The 25,873-nt window shown below is 36.2% G+C and overlaps 1 protein-coding gene and 1 pseudogene across 1 annotated transcript in view; one reads left to right on the top strand and one right to left on the bottom strand.

Moving 5' to 3' along the window:
• The window catches only part of MRC1 (mannose receptor C-type 1), a 76,955-nt gene that overhangs the window by 33,750 nt on the left and 17,332 nt on the right, over window positions 1-25,873 (top strand). The window contains exons 10-22 of the mRNA XM_036228158.1: window positions 4,893-5,008; window positions 7,223-7,371; window positions 9,326-9,525; window positions 12,011-12,138; window positions 12,622-12,709; window positions 13,857-14,001; window positions 15,748-15,789; window positions 17,058-17,221; window positions 18,233-18,300; window positions 19,643-19,743; window positions 20,455-20,597; window positions 21,072-21,186; window positions 23,716-23,882. Coding sequence (XP_036084051.1) covers window positions 4,893-5,008; window positions 7,223-7,371; window positions 9,326-9,525; window positions 12,011-12,138; window positions 12,622-12,709; window positions 13,857-14,001; window positions 15,748-15,789; window positions 17,058-17,221; window positions 18,233-18,300; window positions 19,643-19,743; window positions 20,455-20,597; window positions 21,072-21,186; window positions 23,716-23,882 — 1,626 coding nt within the window. The remainder of the gene's footprint in view (window positions 1-4,892; window positions 5,009-7,222; window positions 7,372-9,325; window positions 9,526-12,010; window positions 12,139-12,621; window positions 12,710-13,856; window positions 14,002-15,747; window positions 15,790-17,057; window positions 17,222-18,232; window positions 18,301-19,642; window positions 19,744-20,454; window positions 20,598-21,071; window positions 21,187-23,715; window positions 23,883-25,873) is intronic.
• On the bottom strand, window positions 5,656-5,774 carry LOC118608850 (annotated as a pseudogene).

Genomic DNA, 25,873 nt, shown 5'->3' with positions numbered 1-25,873 from the left:
TTTCTGAGGAGCCTACTTCTGGAGGGGGTTCTTCTCAGTAGGTCATTGCAATGGGAGGCAGGAGATATGAACTCTAGCTGGTAGGGGCCAGCTGTCCCTCCCTTAAACTGAATAAAGCCACATGCTCCTGCCGTGTGTCAGCCTCACCTGCATGATGGTTAGTAATACTTCCCTGCAGGTCTTAACATTTCTTTGAGGTTAAAGTAAATGTGAAACAATTTCTAAAAGCATAAAGAACTACAAAATCCAGGGTGTACGCTTATTATTCTGTTTGAAAATGAGCTCAGTTGCTCATCTTCTGCTTTTTTTTTTTTTTCCTTTTTCACTTCTCTTGGGTAAAAATAAAGTAGAATCAAATTTTCTTTCCACGGGTCTCCTGTTGTGATCAAATCATCTTATAACAAACACCAGCAGGCTGGGAATTCATGAAACAATTTAATGCTCTACAAAAACAAAACAAAACAAAACAACAACAACAAAAAAAACAACCATAAAGAAACATGGGACAGATCCAGAAAATCACAGGCTGTTAGAGGAATGAAGGATCCTAATGATGACCAAATTTCCCTTTCAATTTTTACATTCTGGAAATTTCAGTTAAGAGAGCAATAACTTCCTTAGAGTCATGTAGAGGCAAGACAAGAACACAGTCTCCTGTCACCAAATTACTACGCTTTCACTACTAGTTTCAATCCCAAGATACTTGCATATTCTTTGCCTAATCATATGCAATAATATATATTATTGGAACATAATATATATTACAATTATATTATTGTAACTTTCTATATTATTCTGGATTTTATTGTAACTTTCTATAAGTAACAAACAATCCTTTAATTTGATTACTTCTATGCAACGAAAGTTATGCTATATATAGTCTACTGATTGTAGATCTGATATAATGCAATTTAATCATTAAAATGGTAATAGGAAAATATTTTAATAAGAAAAAGCAACTGTTTGTCAAGTACAGTTATTATGATCTCATTGCTTTTAAAGGATAAATATTATATTCCTAATTAGATAGAAGAGGAAACTGAAATTTGGAGACGTTAAGTATTTTGGCTAGTTTAAACGCACCTGCTCTAGGCAGCGACTTCCTCAAAGAGCCAAGAAGACTAGGAAAAAAAAAATCCACTGACTAGCAAAGGAAAACAATAAGACGGTTTTTTTCTGGATCTGGGCAGTTGGTGGTGTACGGGTCTTTTTGAGAATTTAGAACTGCGGCTCTGTTGTCTTACTGTTTGGGATCCAGTTTTCAATTTATTGCTCACCTATGTGGGAAATTCGGAGTTAAGAAATTAACATAAAGTACTCCTGAATTGCTAATATTCCAGGTGCAAATGTAAATGCTCTTTATACAGCAGTCTCCTTTTCCAGGCCGACGAGGAACCCCGCAGATGAGTTTGAAATCCAAAATTATAGAACATACCGCTAGGAGCTTTAGATGATGAGATTAGTGGATATGACATCAAAATGAATGTATTTTAAAATGCTTATGGAAATGAAAGATATCATTGACACCATGAACAGCTACCGAGTTTAATGTAGTGTTTTTATTATGATTCGATTCTAAATATTTTCAGTTTCTGTTAAAATTTCTTTGACCTATGATGTGTGCGTGTGTGTGTGTGTGTGTGTGTGTGTGTGAGAGAGAGAGAGAGAGAGAGAGAGAGAGAGAGAGAGAGAGAAAGAGAGAAGCAATGAGGTTTTAGTGGTAGTGATGAAGGTTTTGGTGGTTTTTTAGTTTCTAAATAAATGGTAAGTACTATTTTAATTTCACTGCATTGAGATCATATAAGTCTTCATTTTTTGTTAAGATTTCCTTTATGGCATAGTTCATAGTTTTTATAAATATTCCATGTGAACTTGAAAGAATGATCTATGATAATCAGGTTTAGGAGCGTATGTGTGCTGACTAGGTAAAATAAAGCAATTATTCAGATATTCTGTATTGCTAATATTTTATCTGCTTGACAAAATATTCTTATAATTTTGTTAATTTTTGCACTATATACTTTGATCAGTGTTACATTTTCCTAATGAATCAGTCCTTTATGTAATTTATTTATAATCATACTTTTTTAACCATAAAGTTCATTTTAAATAATATTAATATTGCCACAAAAGTTATCTTTTGCTTGGTATTTCTCTAGAACCTCCTTTTCCAACTGATTGCTTTTAATCATTCTATGTCATTATATTTTAAGAATAATCTGTGACTCTATATATATATATGCATTTTAAATTTTAATCTTATTCAAGGAACTCTGGATTTAATGGGCAAACATGAGTTTAGATTTGTTTTGCCTACCGATGTATTTGGATTAATGTCTACCATTTATTTTGCACTTTATTTTGTCATTCTATTTTCTTTTTTCTCATTTGCTGCAGTCCACTGGTTCAATATCTTTATGCCGTTTTTCTCCTCCACTCTTTAGGGAATTACAGATTCTACTTCTGTTTTTTTAAATAATTAAACATATTTTTAACATACATTCCTGACTTGAAGTTAATCACTCTCTCTGCTTCCTGAACAAAATGGAGATTACTATTCCACATTAGAAATTAAAAAAAAAAAAATAATGTTAGACTCATAACAAGTGGAAAAAAAGAGTACAGAGAATCCCCCTTTATCATCTACTCTGCTTCCTCCAGCAATAACATCTTATCTAACTAGAGTACCTATCTCAACCACGTAATTGACATGGGTACAATATCAGTAACTAAACTACAGATCTTATTCATATTCCATTCTTTAACTTCTCACCCCCAATTTGTTATTTTTGCTATTCATACAGGCAATTAGACCTGGATTACTAAGACATTTATCGACTTCTTTGCTCAGCGTACACTTATTTGTAGCTCACTCATTCCTCCTGACTTAAAAATCTTTCTTGCCAAAGTAAATCTTTGAGGAGTTCTTTCACTGGTAGTCTGGGAGAGGAACACTATATTGTCCTTAAAAATGTCTTGAATTTATCCTCACCCTGTGTAATAATTTAGGTAGGTCATTTCAGAATTCCAGATTGACAGCTGTTTTCTGACAATACTATGTATTATGTCACTTTCTCCTGGCTTTTATGCTAGCCATTAAAATTCCTGTTATTTGAGTAATCCTTTTTTTTTTTTTAAAGTGAGCCTCTATATTTTCTCTCTGATTGATTTTAAGATCTTCTCATTGTCTTTGTCATTCTGCAGGCTTAGTACAATGTGTTGAGAGTTGGATTAGTTTTATTGATTCCGTTTGGTACTCAATATGCCTCTTCGTTTTGAGGACTATTATCTTTCAATTCTTAAAATTATCAGTCAATAATTTTATTTGGTACTTCTAAAATTTATCTCAGATTGATACTCTCATTCAATTTTCAATCAACATGTTTTTGTAACCTCCTTTCATATTTTCATTCCTCTGCTACATTCATCAGTTTACTAATCTCTCTGAAACCTTACTTTCTACATTTAATCTGGCCATTAAGTTTTTAACTTCATATTTTTTCTTTTCTTGAAATTCTGTTTTGTGTGTGTGTGTTAATATCCTCTTGTTCATAGCATTTTGAATTTTCATCATTGATTCTATTTCGTCTTTTGTCACTTAAACAATCTCAAATGTGCTCATTTTTATAATATTTTCCCTGACTGTTTTATTATGTCAGATTGTTAACTCTCACTTAAAATAAGACATTTTTTTCATATGGTTTATAATTTTTGATTGCGAATTAGTTCCCAGCTGATCCCCACCCCAACCCTCAAATGTCATACACTTACACAACCTGTGTTGCGGAAATGTTGTGTGGTTTTGCATTTTACTTCACTAAATGCCAGAGATCTTCCTTTTATAAACTAAAATTTTCCCTTTCTCTCTCTCTCTCTCTCTGTCTCTCTCTCTCTCTCTCTCTCTCTCTCTCTCTCTCTCTTTTTATGGCTGTGAATTCTCATACAACGCAGATAGTGGATAGTGTAAAGTTGGGACCGGCACCCATCTGTGGCCCAGATTTGGTATTGATTTTCAAACAAAAGAATTTTTTCCCCATACCCAGGCAGATGAACAGAATTCCTGTCATTTCCTGATTCTGTGGGTAGAGTTTCCTTGCTCTCCTTCCACAGTGGGGGGTTGCCTTTAATGAGTATTATCTTTATGCAAGGATTTCCGTTCTGTCTCCCTGCCTCAGGTAGTCTGTTGGCCAACTGCCTGATCTGCATGAACATTAATGCCCCAGCCCCTGGACCTCAGGACCTTAATCTAGGTCTGATATACCCTGAGCAACTGCAGTCTCAGTTGGTACATTTTCCATTCCAGCTTTCAGTTGTCTACTTATTTTTGATACCTGGAGATTTTCCCTTTTTTTTTTCTCTCACACTCTAGTATGAATATTTTGTCTTATTGTTATGCTTTTATTTAGCATTTCTGTGTGTTTGAAGTATGGGAGGGGAACCATGCCAAATCATGTTGCCATAAGTTTGATAAGTACTCTCCTATGACCAGACAATATAGCTTTATACTCATCACCTACTGTTGGCCTCAATAGGCAATAAGCCTTGCTATTCTGCAAATATTTCCTGTGTCTACCTATTCTAAAACCAAAATCTTAGCTGTTCTATTCAGTTTCCCCAGTAAATATTTCACAAATCATTTTGTTGGAGGATGCCTCAGAAGTGGAGAGAATGACTGCCCCCCACCCATTTTGTATCATGGTTTGTCTTACAAGGAATGGTTCACTACTGTTTTCTTTATTCATATAAATGATTTTCATTGCATTTCAAATTATCCAGATTTGAGTTCTTTAGACACTTCTCTTGTCTATCAACTTGTTTTTATGATACAAAGATTATTAAAATAATATTATCTAACAAGTCTGTCTGTTAATCTGCTTGATAACATTAAACAGGGCTGGAAGAGACATGGCTTCTACTGCTACATGATTGGACACACGCTTTCAACATTTACAGAAGCAAACCAAACCTGTGTGAATGAGAAGGCTTACCTAACAACTATAGAAGACAGGTATGCAATGATTTAAAATGTCAAGTAATGAAAAGTTTTCAGAAAAACCTAAGTATCAATGTGTTCTAAATTTCTGAGTACATTTCATGCAATTATGACACATGGTTTGTAAAAGCAGAAACATTAAAAATCACATTATCTGAATTCTTCATTACAAACACTGTAAAATATTTTTTACTTTTAGTATTATAAAGCAATATTCTGAACTATTTACTAATAACCTAGTAAATATAGTTTATAGGCCTAACTTTTTTCTATGTCAATTTTTTGAAGCAGAAAAAGTAAGTAAAGGTTTTCAGCTCAGAATTCCCACTTTCTATCTTTACTATTTTTTCCCACCAAAAAAGAGGACAGAGCTTTACTAAATATCTTATTTTTCCCATTCTTCCATTTTTTTTTCCCCTATTCTTTGCTAGGTTTACTAGACCGATAGGTCAAGAAAATCAGATGATCATAGTGGATTTTGTGTAAAAATTTGACCTGCAGAGTCTCATCCTTTTGTTTTTTTTCTTTTATTTTCTTATTTTTATTTATTTATATATTTTTAGGTGAGGCAACCCTTAGTTGACCTCACAGATTGCAAATATCTTGTCAGCTTACAATCCCTATTTAGAATTTTTTTTTTTTTTTTTTTTTTTTTTTTTTTATGCCTACAGCACCTGATCTTCCTAGGTGGTCTCCCATCCAAGTACTAACCAGTCCCAATCCTGCTTTGCTTCTGAGATCAGATGAGATCAGGCTTGTTCAGGGTAGCATGGCTGTAGACTGAGTCTCATTCTTTAAAAAAATTTTAGTATTTATTTATTTTCCCTCTACTCTTTGCAAAGTGCTGGAATAGGCTCAGGAGAAACTCAAAAGAAAATTTAAATGTCCGTTCCATTTGCAGTAAAAAGGTAAAACATTATCAAGTTTTAGTACAATTAGTTATATTTATTGGCTTTTCAAGGCAGAGCCAGTACAATGTACAGAATGCTATTGGTTTTAACAATCCTTTATAAAATGAAAGATATCATAGAATTTGTATGGTCTTTATAAAAGAACTTATATTTCAACGCACAGCCTCTTTCATGAACAATTAAATATCTAATATATTGTAGGACCCTGATATAATGCTAGCATCTGAAAATCAAAACATAGATAACTTTTTATCTTATGACAAGGAATTGTGTTCTTATATGTACTGTCATTGATCTTTTGGTCTATTGGAGCAGAGATTTCCCTGTATTTTATATTTTAGGTTTGCTTTTTCTCTCTGTGTTTTCTATGGTATTTATAGTCAGGAGCTCACTAACTCTATGGTTCAATTTGGTTTTTAGACTTTTAAGAAAAATTGCATTTGGAACTTTTAATTTTGTTTTCTCAGTTTGGGGAATGAAATTATTCAGACTAGGATCAAGCAAATGTTGCGTTATTGTAGCTTTCTCTGCATTTACCTCTCTGGAGTCATCCACACCTCACTTCGTTTTAGAAATTTTGCACACCACTATGCTTCTGCTCTATAGAGAGATTTTTGTCCATGTTGCTGCTTCATTGTCTGATGTTTGTCAATTACGACAAGCTCGGTTCCTTTACTAACAAAACTGTATTATTACCAGATTATGCCAAATACAGAGTTGAGACCCAAAGGGAGAAAAAATGTTTAACTTGTGATTCTGTCCCCAGTTCTCTCTAGAGGTTGAATCTCTGTTTCTGTACATTTCTTGATGGTTTTCATCTTTGTTTCTGAGCTGAGATATGAGAATAAAATTGAGAGGAAAATTCACACAGATTTGTATTATCTTTTATAATATGACAGCCTTTCAACTTACTTAGCCAAAAATTGTGTAGAGCATTTGAAATATTTGGAAAACAGACTGATTTTTAAACAATGTATTTTAAAATGCTATAGTTTTTTTCCTTTTCATTTTCAGAATTTTATTACATTTTAAGGAGTAGAGGAGCTGGTGAGGCTACTACTAGAGAGAGATGGTTTGAGTATATTTGAATGATTTTATTCACTCATAAGGTATTTTTTCTTCATAAGATCACATTTCCTTAGTGAAAATTTGTGTAATATAAAAGACACATAAATATAACACAGTCTGTTTGAGTTAACCACCATATCATAGCTCAAACGTAGAAATGAGATACTTCTCATTTGATAATTAGAAAAGTTTACATCAATATTTCTAAAATTTATTTTATTTTATTTTATTTATTATTGTTGTTTTTAAGGTATGAACAAGCCTTTCTGACTAGTTGGGTTGGATTGAGGCCTGAAAGATATTTTTGGACCGGACTTTCAGATGTACAAAACAGAGGGACCTTTCAGTGGACCATTGAGGAAGAGGTTCAGTTCACTCACTGGAACTCAGGCATGCCAGGTGTGTGCAGTGGTTGGGTCTGTGGACACCATTCACCTTGGACGTCCATCAGGCAAAGCCTGTTACTCCTCTATGCACCTTGCCAAAGAGACTGTGTCAATGAACTGTGCTTTCGATATTTTATATTCCATTCTCTTGGTTTTTTGTTTTTCTTTTTACCAAAGATTTCCAATGAGTTTGCAGTGGTCTTTAAAACAAGGAAGAGAAAATACCAGGTTATCTGGTACTACTCTATTTAAAAAGTATTTATGAAATCTAATCTGGTTCCAAGTGTTCCAGATGGTTAACTTATTTCTTAAAGCTTCAAACTATATACTAAAGGGATATAAAGCTTTTCAGCGCAGCTATGAATGGAAATATTACTGTGCTTGAGTTAGCGGAGCGAGAGACAGTGCTTATGTGCAACTCATTATTTCATCATGTATATGCTGCCTTGTTTAGTCTTTTCTATGTGCTAGATTTTATTTTATCCTTATAAGAAGTCTGCAAGGTAAGTTTAAATATCTTCATTTTAAATATGTGGAAACAAGGAATCAGAAATATTTCTGTAAGTGGAAAGTTTCCGACTATGGATTTAGACTAATCTGTGTAATTCCCAAATCTGTGCTATTTGCATTAACATCACCATGTCTCCCTATAAATTTTTATTTGCTTCCTTAGTAAGTCGTTTCTGAAATAGCCTCTGAAAGATTCTTTGCCTTCTTTATACACGGTATCGTAGCGTATGATATTATTCAGTATGACAACCGCCAGGAAATTCAACATTCATTATAGCAAATGCTTCATTGTATTTGGGCAAAAAGCTAAAGAAAGGATAATAACTCAAGTGTATGAATTTGCTACTTCACCTAACAAATCTAAATCTTCAGGAGTTCTTTTAATTTGTATTCTCAGCTCTCGATAATGAAAACAGACCAGTACTTTTGATGGTACAATTCTTATTTAATTATTGAATGTCCTGAAAAACAGTAAAATTTCAGTTCATTTTTAAATGACTAGGCAATATATTTAGAGCTAAGTGCACACTTTAAAAAAAAACATTGGTAGGAGTGATGATTCTTACTCTGTAGGACAAACTCCTTCATTTTGTTTGTGGTCATTCAGTAGTAGGAGTCTGAGAGATTAATCAGAAAGTATCCTTAGGAAGTACGAAGGGAAGAAACAGGAATGAGAAGACATCAAGGATCGTAATGAAAATATTTTGGAAAAAATGTACCTCCTCAGAACTTTGAGAGTTACTCTAAACACCTACTGTCCTTTAAAGGAATAATAATAAAAGATGACCTCATCTTAGCAGCAAGGAATCTTAATGTTTTCAAAGCTCCATCTTAATTAATTACTATTTGGAAATAATCATGACTGTAAAACAGAATTATAAACTATTAAGCTTAGTAGAGTCCTTATTTTATTTTATGTACTTTTCTGCCCATGAAAAAATTTATTACAGTCCTGTAAATAGGTAGAGCTATTGGCATTTTAAGATGAGTCAGTAGGTTCAGAGTGATTATCTAAACTAAAATCTTTAGTTCACGTCTATCTATCTCACTTATTGGAGTCTGTGAAGAACTTCTGCTTTGGGGGACCTATATGCACCCTAGGAGGGAGGAAAAAAGAATATTAATTTTTTTTTTAAAGAAATGTTCAACCACTATTTTTTCCATTATGGTAATTTTTATTATACTAAAATTATTGCCTCATTTAATACCTATATGGTAGACCCTCTGCCAGATGTTAGAAATGCAAAATGTTATCAAAACTCTGATATTTGGGATCATAATTTGGCTGAGGACATAGGCTACACAAATCAAAGACGGATAATGGTTTAAACAGGACTTTACCATCGTGTGTAGATTTGACCACACAATGTGACCCCCAGGTTTGAATGCGTTCCTGTGAGCATCGCCAGCCTTCAGCAGCACCTGTTGAGTGAACTCTATGTATTTATTTAATGCAGGGCGAAAATCAGGGTGTGTTGCCATGAGAACTGGGGTTGCAGGGGGCCTGTGGGATGTTTTGAAATGTGAAGAAAAGGCAAAATTTGTGTGCAAACACTGGGCAGAAGGAGTAACTCGCCCACCAGAGCCCACAACAACGCCCGAACCCAAATGTCCAGAGGATTGGGGCACCACCGCTAAAACAAGCTTGTGTTTCAAGGTGAGTCATCATCGCTAAATATGTGGACTGTGCTTTAGCTAAGGAATTAAAACAAAACTAAACCAAAACATGCTACGCCCAGGCTCCCCCTTTAGAAATGCTGCTTTTATTGATTGGGAAGGGGTACAGAGCTCTCCTTGGGTGGATACTAGTGACTAGTTGCATTTAGACCAACAAACATAATGGACAACACAAACGCAGATCGCAGCAGCCTTTCTTCTCGTGCTTTGCATGCTTTGCCTTCAACACCTGCCGCTCTGGGTGCCCCGTCTCTCTCAGGCTATCTGGCCCTAGTCGTAGCTCGCATTTCTTCTTCCCCTCCTTCTCTCTACATCTCTCTCTCTCTCTCTTTTTTTTTTTGCTCTGTTCTTAGAGCGCAAGATTTTAGTTAATGAAACTGATAAACAAATCTGCAGTAATGCCACACGGGTATCCTGGAGATAATGCTCCATTGTTCTGCTTTAGCCCCTGATTATTAGGCCTAATTGAAGGCTCTGCTAAGTAGGGGCACATGGCCATTCAGTGCTCTTTAAGTGACAATGTGATATTCTGCTATTATTTTATATAGTCCTAGGCTGACCCATCCATTTTCTCCTAATGCAATCAAGTCTGTCCAAACAAATAAACAAACAATAACACCAACGAATTCAGCATTGGGTCTTTTTGTTTTTTTTTTTTCCCCTCTTGTAAGTCATATCTTTTCTAGAGAAGGTGAGATTCAGCCAAATACAAAAGTGTACTTATCTGTTGCGTAATAATATTATTCCCTAAAAGTCCTACTCTCAGGAGCTCTGTTATTCAATCCCTTCAGAAGCACATGGCTATGGCGTGCCTTCTGAGACAGTCAGGCAAGGTTAATGAACTTGAATTACTAAGGCGTATCTGAATGAGGTGGCTTAATCTCAAAGTTGATGGGTGATAAACAAGTTGGGTGTAAAACTCCCATTAGCAGCAACAGAGCCTGATGAACTGTTCAATATGGAATAGCCAGTCTGGGCTAGAAGCGTAATTTCTATGGAAGGGAATGTATTGGACCAAGAGAAGAGAGGATTTTATAAAAGACCAACACAAAGCAAATCAGGTATTTTTTGTTGCCTCCCACTAATTTCGAGCTACTATAGGAAGGCCAGGTTTATCCTATATACAGCCATTCCCCTGAGGGATGTAGGCTTTGGGGATTTGTTGCAGGACTTTGAGACAGCAACAAACAGCAGACTTCTCCAGAGCTAGGAGGTAAAACAAGGTTCCAGTAGATGTTATCCAGGTGATGTTCAATAAATCCACATCAGTTCGTGGTTTTAGAGGTGCTTGGGAATAGGGGTTTATTTGGAAATATACAGACCATCTTAGTATAGATTAAGACATTAGAATTATTAATAAAATTCAGCTGATAGTTAATTGATTTAAGAAAATAAAATCATATCACAGTCTAGCAAGTCAAGGTACTCACAGGAATCTTGGGGTTACTGATGTAGAAACTTGCTCAAGACACCTTTGTCCAGATAGCTCAAGGTAGGGTCACGTGAAGGTCACCTTGGGTTACTAGATGACAGCTGGGCAGCCATAGTCCATTAGAAGCAAATCCCTTTTCCCGCAAGCCTTGGCTGATGGGGCCATGACTCAGAAACAATGAATAAAAATTATAAAAGTCGGTGGAGACAGTGAGCTCCCATACTGTTTGCATACTGATAGATGTTTCCCAGACTGTCATTGTGGGTTCTATTTCACTGCAGTCTTCTGGATAATACGACATATTCCCTAAATTATTAACGTATTAAATTGAGTTTAGCTTAAAACCCATCTTTTCAGATGCTCTGCCAGCTGAGTGTCTGTTTTAGCACGTGCTCCAATAATTGGAAAAATATGCATCCGTAGAAAAAAAGACAAGGCGGTGTTGAAAAAGGCACTGCCAATGAAGTGTTAGTCATTGTTTAAGCTAAACAGGGTAACGGTCTGTGGTGCAATCTTAGAGAGGTTATTGTCCTTAAAATTTTCTTTATTCACGATTACTTTCTCTGTATCAAAGTTTCTTTCATTTTTTTTTCTATCTCAGTGCCGCTTTTCACACTTAACCAAATTAATCTTGTCTTCTACAGTGAGCTGTATGCTTAATCCATATGCCTAGGGCTTCTAAGATTTTAAGCTAATTTCTCTGGTGCTACCAAATAATTTTATTTTCTAAGGTTTTCTCAACAAAATCATCTCCCAAATTTTGTTACCCAAATATGTACATATAAATAGATTAAAATTTTTTATTTTTAATTTATTTGTTATAATTATTTTTTTATGGTGACATTGGTTACGAATGAAATCCAGTAAGTTTCAGCTGAAATAAATTTATTTTTAACTGAGGGAATTATATTGTTTTGGGCCATCTATGTCTTGCTTTCCTATCAATGAAATCTCATCAGAAGTAAATAATTATTTCTCTTGATTTGATAAGCTACAAAGTATAAAATAACTTATGAAACCGTATCATCTTTAGCTGTTTACAAAAGGAAAACATGAGAAGAAAACATGGTTTGAATCTCGAGATTTCTGTAGAGCTCTGGGTGGGGATCTAGCGAGTATCAATAACAAAGAGGACCAGCAAGCAATCTGGCGATTGATAGTGTAAGTATCTTTTCTATAGAATACTCTTTTTAAAAAAACCTATTTGGTGTTAATGCTTTTGAAAAAATTCATGTATTTCCAAAACGATTCGCTCATGGTGCAGCTTCGAGACCATACAGTGTGTCCCGAATCCACAGGCCCTGTTAAATCTAGTTTCACTTCCAAATGCTTTACTATTTAAATCCTGTGATGAATGGCTCTATAAAAGTACAAGACACTCAATACATATTGTTAAATGAATGAGTGAATGACTATCTTTCACTGCTTTATAATTACTCATTCTCAAGCAGTGGCTTGTCTTCAAGATATTTATGGGTTGTACCAAAATATACATTTCTTGCATAATGCTTCCATTTAATCATTACATTTACTCGTGTACTAATTTATATTTTGGGAGTAACCTTCAGTTTTAATGAGTCCTCATAGGGAACCAAACTTGTTCATGCCATAGTATAAGCTTTCTGTACATCTTGTAACTTGCAGGGTTAGTGGAAACTACCATGAACTGTTTTGGTTGGGGCTGACATATGGAAGTCCTTCTGAAGGCTTTACTTGGAGTGATGGTTCTCCTGTGAGTAATTTGATTTAATGTATCATTTTCTTACTTTATCATGTAGTATTTATTTTAATGTTATCTTTTGGCTTCATCCATATTTTTGGCAAGAAAGTTTCTTATGATTGTTAGAAATGTTTTTCTATAAAAAATAAATTCTATTTTAGGATCATTATTCTGCTCTTGCTATAGTTTTCCTATTTACCCAATGTGCAACTCCATTGACTACTTAAAAAAAAAAATTAGGAAACTCATTCCACTAGTTTATATAAAATATATTTTCATTTTATCATGCAAAATTGTCATGTAAGTAGTTAAACTTTAAAATTGAGTGTTTTGTAGCCTCTTATAGATCAAGAGATCTGGAAACAACTTTTGATATTTAATTAATAACTATTAGGTTTTGTCAGACTTCTCCATTCTCAGAAATGGAGAAGTGAGAGGCTATGGTACTTGCTGGCCACACTAGTCATCACAGGAAGTGATTTTCTGTGATTTCAGTTCTACCTCCTCTAACAACCCATTAGCAACTTTTCAAGGAACTTGGATAAGATATGGCTTCTTTGATATTTTATATTTTTTTTTATATCTGGAAAATAGATTATAATGCTTAGTCCAAAACCCTATGGGCTATGATTCCATATTGAAAATTCTATAGGAGACCTAAACCCAGCCCTCCACTTTTTTCCCACCGTTTATTTTGGTAAAACTTGGTAGCTTTATTAGCAACATATCATAGGTCTTTTTCCTTTGTAAAAATAATGAATGCATTTCTTTTTGCTGCTAATAAAGAGAAAGTTTCCAAAATTACACTGAAATATTATCCCTTAAGAGTGGATTATAAATGTAGGAGCTCCCAATACTGAAAAGTGGAACTCTTTGCTCACTTTTGTGGTCCTGGAACCATTTTATTTAATGAGAGTAAAGAAAATTTTATAATAATCAACAGCATACTCTATTCAACTTCAAAAGTTTCCATGTAATGAAGGCTGTTTCTTTCCCACCCATGTTTATAAATCTTGCTTTCAAAGCAAAGCTATGGTGGAAAAAAAAGTAAATGGGTTTATAAAATGTAAATATATCTTTCCCTTCCTGTTTGAATAGATGATTGGCATGGGCCTGATATAAATGCTTAAGTGGTTGCGATGTAATGTTTCTAATGTAGGTTTCATATGAAAATTGGGCATATGGAGAGCCAAATAATTATGCAAACACTGAATACTGTGGAGAGTTGAAAGGCGATTCTAGTATGTCCTGGAATGATATTAACTGTGAACATCTTAAGAACTGGATCTGCCAGATACGAAAAGGTATGATAACCCATTCTCTGCTTCATCTCAGTTTGAAGAACTAACTTCCTGACATCCCAATGTCTTCCCTTTATTAGAGGAAACAAAAAGACAAAACACAAAAATAAGGGAACTGGCAGGGACCATCATTTCGCAGAATAAAAATGAAGCCACTGAGCACAGATAAATGTTCCAAAGGCACAGAAGATCCAAAGGCTGCCCAGAACTCCTAGATGACCAGAGTCACGCTCTCCGAGAGAGTTCCCACAAGCTGTGATTTCTGGCTCAGGTTCTACAGTTGAGGAGTGGGTGCTCAGCTCCATGAGCAGAGTAGTGAATGTGCCTTTTTTTTTTTTTTTAATTTTTACCTTCTGCCGTATGTCAGTCAAGTGACAGCTTCCCTGAGTCTGAACATCCTAAGTATTGATTTTCAAGGAAGTGTTCATTCAATACAAAGAACAATCACCATTTTGAGGTCCCTGATGGTATTTATTTGGACTCACCATGTATCGGTCAGTGCATGCAGTCACGATCCTGACCCAGAAAGTTCCACATCTCCAAATCAGACACTGAGATCAGAGGATCCAGGCTCTTACGTTAAAATTAACAAACCAACAGACCCACTCACGAACCAAAATATACACCAACTTCCTCCTTCGTAACCAGATAAATGGAACCACATTGCCCTCTGCTGTCGGGAACTACTGTCCCATCTCTACCATTAGAGACACTGTTGCTGTCTGCTTATTTTCCTTAGGTTAGTTGCTTTCAAAGTTTTTGGAATAGAGGAATAAATTTTTAAAAAACTGTAAAAAAATATAAGGGCTAGTTTGTTTGTTTGTTTGTTTTTAAAGTTCTAGCTACCAATGACTAGTTTTCTTATGTATTATTAGTAGCTCTGTTCTTACGGATGTTGAATACATTGAACCAAAGCCTAGGTAACTGGAGTCCTTTTTATTAGATTCCAACAAATTCCAGATATATGGGTAACTACTTAGAAAGAAAAAGATTTCATTCAACTTTTAATGAAACACACATTTAATAAAAATAAGGTTCTTTGAAAAGGACATATTTTATAAATAAAAAGTTTACATTTAATGGTTTCAAATGATAGATTAAGTAATTTCACAGCTAATTATATGGTGCATTAACATCTATTGAGGACCTCCTAAATACCAATAAGTCACATATTTTATCCTACCTACTCACACATATTAACTCCTTTTTGGGTTGATAAAATTAGAGGTAAACATTTTAAACCCAGGTCTAATTCCAAAACTCATATTCGTGGCCCGGGAGGGGGTATGGATGGAGGAGGATTGCGGGAGGTTGAGGGGAGGTATGTCTGCTGGCGGGCGGGGATGGAGTGAGTTATTGAGGTAGGCTGGTGGTCTAGTGCTTGTCTCTTTCAGCTATCTCTCTCTCTCTCTCTCTCTCTCTCTCTCTCTCTCTCTCTCTTTCTTTCTTTCTTTCTTTCTTTCTTTCTTTCTTTCTTTCTTGATACTGCTCCATATTCCTGAAAACTCTCTTCTGGTTTCTGATGGATTTTACTGTAGCTACTTTGGTAATCTCTTAACTCTCAGTTCTGTTTTCCTTTATTCTCCTCCTCCATAGCATGATAGGAAAATTGGAAAATGGAAGAGAGGCAGGGGAGAAAAAAACAAACAATTCAGTGTTTAGCTACATCAACAGATGAAAATAGTAAAACTAGAAGGATATCAGATAGCAGTGCAGCACATTTTATATCTATTTTCTTTTGTTTTCCAGGAGAAACATTAAAACCTGAGCCAACACCAGCTCCTGAAGACAGTAGGTGTTTTCTAATTTTCTGATTTCCATATTGTAAGCCTTTCTGCCCCGCTCTTTCCTGTCACAGTGACAAAAACAAAAACAAAAACAAAACTTATCCTAAGAAGGTGGGGAGTAGAAGTTCTTAATATCTTTGAGAATCCTGAAAGTTTGCCTCCTTCTCTCTACACAGATGCTCATATGCACCAACATGAGGCAATCATTAGTATAGTTTCTCAAAGGTCCGTGAATCAAATCCAAGAGCCCACATCTCTCTTTCAGCACATGTATTAGTTTCCTATGGCTGCTGTAACAAACTGCCACAGACTTGGTAGCTTAAAGCAACACCCATTTGTTCCCTTACAGCTCTAGAGGTCAGAAATATGAATGCCGTCTCACTGGGCTGAAATCAAAGCATTGGCAGGACCATGCTCCCTCCAAAAGGTTAAAAAGAGAATCTATTTTCTTGCCTTTACCAGGCTCTAGTCTAGAGCTGTATTCCTCACATTTATTGTTTCATGACCCCTTCATAACCAGCAACGTGGCAACTTGCCTCATTTGTCACGTTGCTTTCTTCTGCGTAAAATCTCCCTCTGCCTTCCTCTGTAGGATACCTGTGACTACATTTAGGGCCCACCCAGGTAATCTAGGACAATCATCTCCCTATCTCAAGATCCTTATTTTAATCACATCTGCCAAGTGCCTTTTTCTGTACAAGGTAACATTCACAAACTCCACAGATGAGGATCTGGATATCTTTGAGGGCTCTTATTCAACCTACAACAGGACAGAGCCATAGAATTCTGTGATTTGGCAGAAGCCTTCGGAGCCCTCCTAGTATGTGAATTTCTTGGTTTTCTGATACCCAAGAAGAACCTAAGCCCATGTGTTACAAGTTCTTTGTTATATTGAGATGAAAGCTGCTTTATTACAACTTCTAAATTTTGAACCTAGAACATCATGAGAGCATGGATGTAAATTCTTCCAGCCAGGTGATCCCATTGATGAAAGTAGCAATGGGAGTTCTTATACCCAATAATGATCCATGGAACTTAGTTGAGAAGAGAAAGTAGCTAGTTTTTATAGAGTCAGTGGAAAGTAGATATTTGGCCTTAGGTAATTCAGCCTGTGTCTGGCACAAACATACTGCTTATTCTGGGCTCTCAAAGTTGCAGATACCTCTGATAGAGCTACTCTGCCCCTTTCCCTTTTGTGTGCCATACATACCAGATTCTTGAATTTACCAAAGTAAAATGCATCATCTTTTTTTTTTTCCATGAATTTTTCAGATCCACCAGTCACTGAAGATGGGTGGGTTATTTACAAAGATTACCAGTATTATTTTAGCAAAGAGAAGGAAACCATGGACAATGCACGAGAATTTTGCAAAAGGAATTTTGGTGATCTTGTTTCTATTCGAAGTGAAAGTGAAAAGAAGTTTCTATGGAAACATGTAAGAAAATGATTAATTTAAGAATGGAACAGTCACATGTGATAAACAAAGATAATGTCTACAATTTGTACCCCACGGTGTAATTTCAAATTATGTGTTAAATTTGAATGTTCTAAGGTCCGGAGTAAGGAGGTTACCAGAGGAGTAGGGGGTGGGGGTTGGGGAGAGGGGGAGGTGGGGGATGGGTATTAGCCATAAAAGAAGCGAATGACCTGATTGCTTGAATATTCAGTGCAGAATTACAGAAGGTAGCAGGACTTCATGAGGATCTATATTCCATGGTTTGAGTTCACTAATTTGATTTTCAAAGATTATAATTCCTAACTAGTCATTTACATCAATCTTTTGTGTACAGTGCAGGTTGATTATTAATTTAAAAATCTGTTGGACAAAATTGTTGGTTAATAGATAGTACAGCTTGATTTTTTATATAAAAATCTTTCTTGGTTATAACCAAATTATCAGCTAACAGTAAAGATATCGCTGAGTTTTTCCAAGAGTGCTTGGAAAATCTTTACAGCATCCAGAAAGGAGGTAAGCGGGAAAGCAGAAACAAAAGTTGAATGGTAATGAAAGAATAAAAATCCATTTGATTACAAAGGTATTAGAATGTAGTCTGACTTTCTTCACCTTTGTGATTAGACCTTGGTTTGAAATTCTCAGCATATTTTCCCTAATATTGCACAGATATATATGTGGATGAAGAAGTCTTTCCTTAGATACATAATCCCAAATGGCTACTTTGTTTTAAAGGATGTCTTAGACAACCTAATTACTGTAGTATGCATTTGATAGTATAAAGAATAACTTAAGGTATTTGCTTTATAAATGCAGGTTGTTATATAGTGTGCATGTTTTTCTTTTTAATTCTGTGAAAAACAACTAAATATATAACCAAATTTCTACATGAATTCCTCCTTCAAAAAAGTCCCAAATATATGTAGGTTTTATTTAAGAATTTACTTATTATATAAGTATAGCTTGAATTACATGTAAACTTCTATGTTTTAGGTAAACAAGAATGATGCACAGCCAGCATATTTTATTGGCTTATTGGTCAGCTTGGATAAAAAGTTTATGTAAGTTAACCAAAATAAAACAACTTTGCTTATGATAGCGATATGATAAACACCTAAGTTATTCTGAAGCTTTTCTTTTGTCAAATGAAACTTCAAAAATTCTCCAGGATCCTCAATTTAAAAAGCATCTTTAAAAAATACAAAAAGAATTAAAAACAATCTTATTAAATATTTTCAGCATTCTAATTCTCAATTCAAAATCTGACTTAATCTTGTGAAATTTCACTTATATTTGTTTTCGGGTGTCAAGACCTATTAGTAAATCATCTACTAAGATGATTTATATTATATAGATTATGTAGATTCATATGTATTATGCATATATGAATACTGAATTTATTTTAAAAATTACGTGTCCCACTTGGACTCCTTGGTACATAGAGCCAAAGGGTTCTTTTACGTCACCTCACTCACTGCTTCAACAGTACAACTTTGAAAAACTCTTTTAACTGCATTCAATGCTTTCCCTTCAGAGGAATGACTGTGCTGTTTTCCATTAGATACAGGGAGCAGGAAAAGCTATGGGAGGGAGGAAATGTAGTACATGTTTGGGGTTTCTTTCCTTGTTCATTAATACACATGTTCTTCTAAGTTTGAAGAACAGGTAATGTGTTCCTGCCTCATACACAGATGTTTTAGGCACCTGTGTCCTTTGTGACCATTACTGCCATTTTTGTGCAATAAGGATCTAAACTCATACTCATTATTTTTAAAGATCAGTACTGTTTGCTGCTCCTTTGGACAAGCAACTGTTTTGATCATCTCTAAAGGAGAGATCTCTTCAGTGGTCCTTTTCCAGATAACTGTATGTGAAGTTCTCTAATTTATGAAAATAAGTATTGGTCCACATGACTTAGGAAAAACCAGAGATAGGCTGCATAAGAAACTCCATCTTCTCAGCCTCTTTCTGGGTAGCTGCATTTGTGGGAATCATGCCTAAGAAGTGCTGGGGAAAGACTTTTGCCCTGGTCCACTTCCAGAGTGACTGGGATCTCCATTTCTTCTTCTTGAAGACTAAAGGCAGCTTCTTCTAGGGAGGGAAAAGAAGACTAGCCAAGGCGTCAGGTTGCTACAGATGAGCACAATACGAGAGGCACCAACCACTTTTGGATTTTCCCATTAGTCTTTCTAGAGCCTCAGTCTAGAACCCCCTCTTTAGAAACTCTCTGGAACCCCCTCTGGAACCCTTCTCTAGAACTCTCCTCTCTCTAGAACCCGCTCTTCTGTTAGCTTAGGATCTTGTGGTCCCTTCATCCTGACTGACTTGGTGCTCCCACCACTAGGCTGTAGCCAATTATTCTAACGATTAGATTGTTGCTAACTGTCTAAATTGTATTCCCAGCTGGATGGATGGAAACAAGGTGGATTATGTGGCCTGGGCCCCAGGTGAACCCAATTTTGCAAATGAAGATGAAAACTGTGTGGTCATGTATTCAAATTCAGGTAGACAACATACAAATCTTTTATTTGACTTATGGTGTAATGTGTCATTTGTTACCTCCCTAGTCTAAAAGTAGCAACTCGTGTACTTAAATCAAGCACAGAAAGAAGAGAGAATAAAAGTGAAAATAATTTTAGTAGCAGAACCATTCAATTTTTAAGGAGAATGAATGCTTAACGTTTGCTCTAATAAATGGCACAGTCTTATTACTTCTTCTCATTTTAGAAAATATTTTTCATGTTCTGATTTAAGGAAATTGTCCAGAATGTTTATCTATATCCTTTCTCTCTCCTTTCCATATCTTTGTCTGGGAAATTGAAGTAATGACACAACCTATCCATTGAGAAATTTAAACATGTAAAACACTAAGCAAATACTTGGTATATATAAAATTTAGATATTATACAATTATTATCATTAGCTATTACTGGCTTTAATATACAGCTTAAGTATATTATCTAAATGACGATATATCTGCAACACCAAGTATATGTACAGTTCATAGGAAGCTCTCTGTAGAATTGAACTCTTAATAGTTAAGGGAAAGGGAATTACGTAGATTTTTTTTTGAGTCACTTGTGCAAATTAAAGTTTGATTGTAGTGTAAACCATTTTGAGAACCCTTATAATATATAAATACTTTTTTTTTTTTAAAAGAGTGTTTTAAAGCACAAAAATGTTAATCTAATTTAACCGTTTTGTGTATCTGCCAGGATTTTGGAATGACATTAACTGTGGTTATCCAAATACCTTCATTTGCCAGCGCCATAACAGCAGCATTAACGCCACAGTTATTCCTACCACGCCCCCAGCCCCGGGAGGTTGCAAGGAAGGTTGGCACTTTTACAACAACAAGGTAAGAAGAAGATTAGTTGCTGTCTTGACCTTGATCCATATGGAGAGTGACAGCGCAAATCTCTCCGCTTAAAGTTAACTTTTGCTTACCTCGCCACGTTAGAAAATTTTAGGCAAGAATAGGTGGAGATTCTTATGTCAAATTCTCTATGGAAATTGAGACTCTATATAAAGATATTACCCAAATAGTTATATCCTTTGTCCCGAGAGAGAGAGAGGAAGAGAGAGAGAGAGGGAGAGAGAGACAGAGAGACAGAGGAAAACAAAAACAAAAACAAAAATGAAAAAACAAAAAAAGAACTTTGCAAAGAAAGCTTTGTGGGTAATAAAACCGGCTTAATTTTTTAGATCTCTATTTGGTTGCAAGAAAATTTATATTTAGCTATAATCTTCATCGATAATTTTGGTGTCTTTCAGTCGTCTTTTCACTGTGACCTTTAGTTAATCCCTATGCCTTTTTTTTCTTCTGTCCCAGTGTTTCAAAATCTTCGGATTTGTTGAAGAAGAAAGGAAAGCCTGGCAAGAGGCGCGAAAAGCTTGCATAGACTTGGGAGGAAATCTGGTATCCGTCAGCAGCGAGAGAGAGCAAGGTACACGGGCTGCTGCATACTCAGCGGAGCGATTTTCCTCATAAAAGGGTGGGATCCTGATGATAGCAAATGGTTTTACTGGTTTTCCAGAGTGAAAAAGTAGAAGTGGAAAAAAAAAATCAAGTGCGCATATCAAGAACTATTTTATTCTGGTGTAGGCACCGTGGTGGGCATTTTACAGATAAAGTTCCTGTCCCTTGTCCGAACCGCTCTGCATAGCCGGCCTCACTCCATATTGTGAATGAGAAAATGGTGCTCCGAGAGCCTAGAGTCAAGGAGCTTGCTGGGCGAATGGTGAGGGATCAAGCCTCGTCTCCCAGTCTGCATCTGTTTCCACCAAACCACGTGCTCCCCAAAGAGACAAAGAAATAGAGCAGTTCTAGCAATAAAAAAAAAAAAAAAAAAAAAAAAAATTGCCGATTTCCCATTTACTGCTCTTCTAGTCATGCGACCACACAACCTAAAGTGCAATAAAACTGATTTTTAAATATAAACTTTGACCAAATTGAGAAAAACATTTTGATAAACTATAAGGATACACGAGAGCTTTGAGGAAGAGCTCCGAAGGGGAAAACTCACCGTATCCATTTAGCAGACTGTAGAATTCATTATGTTGCTGTGAAAAGAAGGGTGCCTGACCACTTTCGCATGTTTTTTTGTTTGTTTGTTTCTGTTTTTGTTTTTTGCGGAGGGGCCACCTTCTCGGAAACAGATATTACGTTAAATTTGTGACTTGTCGCTTTAAGGAGGATGTTGACCAGCTGTAGGTGATTCAGACAAAAGTGACCAAGCTAATGAAGGGTCTGGAAAACTCAGCAAGTGGCAAGTGAGGAATGTTTGATAGGCCCTCAGGTTTCATAGCCTGGAAAAGGGAGAAAGTGGATGTGGAAGGATAAACCTGTATGGCTCCTGAAGGAAGACCTAGAATCAAGAGTGGCAAGTATAGGGAGATAGATTTACGCTGACATTTAGGAGGTCATGCTAGCAATTAGAATTGATTGGACGAGTTGCTTTGTGAGCCTTCTAAAGGGCTGTGAAAATTCTTAATCTGGAAGGTACCCAAATGGGTGCTATGGAGTCTCGTATATTGGCTAGTACATAGTATGGAAGATGCTCAGTGTTATTGTACATATGAATCAATGCAGATACTGTAGAGGAGAGTTGTGGTCTGGGTAATTTCTAAGTTCCTTTTTGGTTCCAAGACTCTCTGACATCATTTGCAAGAAAAAAAAAATGATATGTCTCAAAAAATATATGAAAAAAGAAAGGTGCTAGAACCATGTATGGCGCTCTCCCAATTGTTTATTTTACTCCGTCAATGCTGCAGTGAGCTCTCCTGGAGCACAATGTATAATAAATCAACCAAGCTTTCACTGAGAACCATCAACAAGTTCAGCAACTTGCCAAGACACTGAAAGAAGAGGGTCAAACCGTAGCACACAAGAAATAAAAATTAAGAATATAATATTCACATTTCTCTAACTAGCCTGCACCATTTTAGGCTTAGCTACCCAGCAGCGAAACACAATAATTGAGTTCCTCTCTTAACCACAAAGTGCTGATTCCTGGCACAACACAGTTAGAACCTGGGTAATAGAGACGTGCAGAAGGAAACAATTTCACATAGAATAACATTATTCCTGGCAAAACAGGCACACGTTGTTGAATTCTTATTGTGGTTGTTGGCAGAAATAAAAGTCAGAGCTGAAATATTGGCAGGTAGAGTCTTTCCACATTTAATTTCAAGCTGGGGATAGGGTAGAAGTTAGGATCGTCTTTAGGAAATAAAATAAGACCGAAATAAGTATCTGCCCATGTTCTTCTCACTCTCTGAAAAATTTTAGACCTTTTTTTTTTTTTTTTTACTTTTAGTTAATTGAGAAATAAGTAAATCTCTGCGACATCTGCTACTCTGTAAAAGAGTAAGCAAAGGGCAGCGGCCCTTCCATGAAATTGTGTCCTCGTGAATAAACAGATACCTGCGATCATGATCATTTGACAGCCTAATGCTTCTTGGTTTGACAAGTAGTATTCATCTTCAGAACTTTTCTGGATGAGGAGCCGTTATCTGCCCCCCTAGTTGTTCTAACCAGATTATCTGACCTATAACATCAGAACCCCTGCGAACTCATAGAATGACTGTGTGTGAATTAGAACAATGTGCCTCTTACTGCAGTGAGCCAGCCTGGGGTGAATGACATGGAGAGTGGGGACGTGGAAGGGCTTCCGCCTTCCTTGTCCCAGTGCCCTAATGTCCTTGGGAAGGGCACAACCTGTACAACTCTCTGCAGCTGCCCAGACAAAACCTAGACTTCTAGTGTGTGAAACTTTACAAAGCATAAAGCTGAAGCAGTGATACAATGCTAAGGTTAGAATGTGCCCGTTTTCCTGGTAAGTGCTTTTAAATAATAATAAAGACATTAATCACATGCTTGGTGTTTTGAAATGAACATATTTTGAATATTTTTTCTTGTATTTTCAGTATTTCCCCGCAAATTTAAAAATTAACCTTGTGACACTTTCTTTCAGCATTTCTTACCTATCATATGAAGGACTCCACTTTTAATGCCTGGATTGGGCTGAACGATGTCAATTCAGAGCACACGTTCCTTTGGACGGATGGGCGAGGAGTGCATTTTACCAACTGGGGGAAAGGGTACCCTGGTGGGAGAAGGAGCAGCCTTTCCTACGAAGATGTAAGTGTCGCCTCTGGGCCACCGCTCTAGGTGCTGTCAGTTTGCTTCAAGTCATCCTGTGAGCGATGAGTCTTCTGTGGAAAATCCACCAGAGGACTCCTCGATCTGATTTGTTCTCACAGATTTCAGCTGTTTCAAACTGAGCCAGCCTCGAAGGCAGGGGTACACATTCAGCTAAGAATCCTTAGGCTCGCGGGCAGGCGGTAGTAGAACTGAGGGATGGGGAAAGCCCGCCGGATGTGCGCCTGCGCGGTAGTCAGGTCGTACACTGCCGCCCAGAGCCATCAACTTTCTCTGCATCGGCACCCCCTCCCCGCCCCCAACTCTTGAAGCTGTGTAGTTTGGGGGATGTAGGTCTACTACTACTTCTAAATATATCATCATCATCCTCATCATTATCATTACTGAGCTAACATTTGTGCAATGCTTACTATGTACCAAACACTGTGTTCAATGCTTTCGTACACTGACCTAAGAGACAAATGAGTGCTTTATTATTTTCGTTATTTCATTACTTTTAATCTTCTATCATTAAATAGTCAACTAATCAAGGTTAAACACAATACTAACCCTTGTGAAAAAAATGAAGAAATGTAAGATTTTGTCCTTATCTTGAAGAAGCTCACACTTAAGCTAGACCACAGGTCTTACATAAAGAAGAGAACAGGAAAGAAATGAAAGTACATAATTTGCATCAGCTATAAAGCATTATAGTAGTTAGGAGGAAAGAAACTTATTATGGGATGGAGTGATCTAATCAGTCCCAACATTTCTGTGAAGCCCTTCATTGGGTGGAGAGAAGAAATATGGAAAAGAATCAGTCAGGGGTCTTTTTCTCAAGAAGTTTAAAGCATAATGATCAGGTAAACTTGGCAAGAGGATGGGGAAGGACCTGTTGGGTGAGGTGAATAAATAGCTTTGGATGTAGAAGGGTTTTTATGTAGGAAAGAGGTAGGAGGAAGCTTTGTAATGTGGAAAACAGAATGTAGAGAAATTTAGATATCCTTTGAAAAGAGTCGGGACTTTGTTGGAGACATAATGAAAAAAGATTTGAGCAGGAAAATGATCTGATTAAACTGAATCTTTCTGAGAATTAATTTGGTAGATGTGTGAAGAGTGGACATTTTGGTGATGGGTAAGTGATTTTGTGAAGAAATTCTTTGGATCCTCATTACATCAATGAGGGCTGAAAACTTACAGAAGAAGTGAAAGTAGAATTGAGTGAGGTATAGTTTGCTTTAAAAGATTTCAGGGATGAGAGGTGAATTTTATGTAAAGCAAAAAAAAAAATATTATTGTACAAGTGGTTTTTTTTAGAACATAAAGAAAAGCAGAAACAATGGAAACAAAATCTGTAATCTCAGCCTTCAGGAAAAAATAAACATTTTTTGTTGTTGTTAATGTTACTCCTAGACTTCTTTTTAATGCATGTAAAAATATAGTTTATATTTCACAAAAATGAAATCTAAACACATATACTGTGTTGTTACAATTTCAGGACTTGAAAAATGGAAAGACTAAATACAGTTTGATAAAGAGAGTGGGAGAGCCCTTTTCATATGCTTTTTGTGGCAAAACCATGCTTGTTGTGTACAGGTCTTTGGAACTAGAGCAGAGACTCTGAGTCAGGACAATGGAAGATAAAAGTAGGGAGGAAGGGAGATGGGGATGAGTGGAGAATGTTTGAAATGTAGGACTGAGGGTTCCTACTGGCTGAGGCTCAGGGGATAATGAGGCCAGAGGCAGGGGGTATTGAGAAGACAACCGTAGCCTAGTGCAAACTGTGTTCGCTGTGGGTCAGGGAATTCATGAAATTTCTGATAGCAAAGTTTCTCTGACCTGTCTTCAAAATTTATCCAACTCTATTTGGCTTTCTATTAAATAGCAAGAGTTCAATGTGAGGGATCCACATGGAAAGTCAGTGCAGTGCCTGGCAAGGAAGGATGAATTGGACATAATGTAAATGAAAACAATCTTAAAATGTGGAGGTG

This window comes from Rousettus aegyptiacus, unplaced genomic scaffold (genome assembly GCF_014176215.1).
Source record: "Rousettus aegyptiacus isolate mRouAeg1 unplaced genomic scaffold, mRouAeg1.p scaffold_m13_p_10, whole genome shotgun sequence".
Classification (NCBI taxonomy): Eukaryota; Metazoa; Chordata; class Mammalia; order Chiroptera; family Pteropodidae; genus Rousettus; species Rousettus aegyptiacus.
This window is presented reverse-complemented; position numbering and strand designations above follow the sequence as displayed.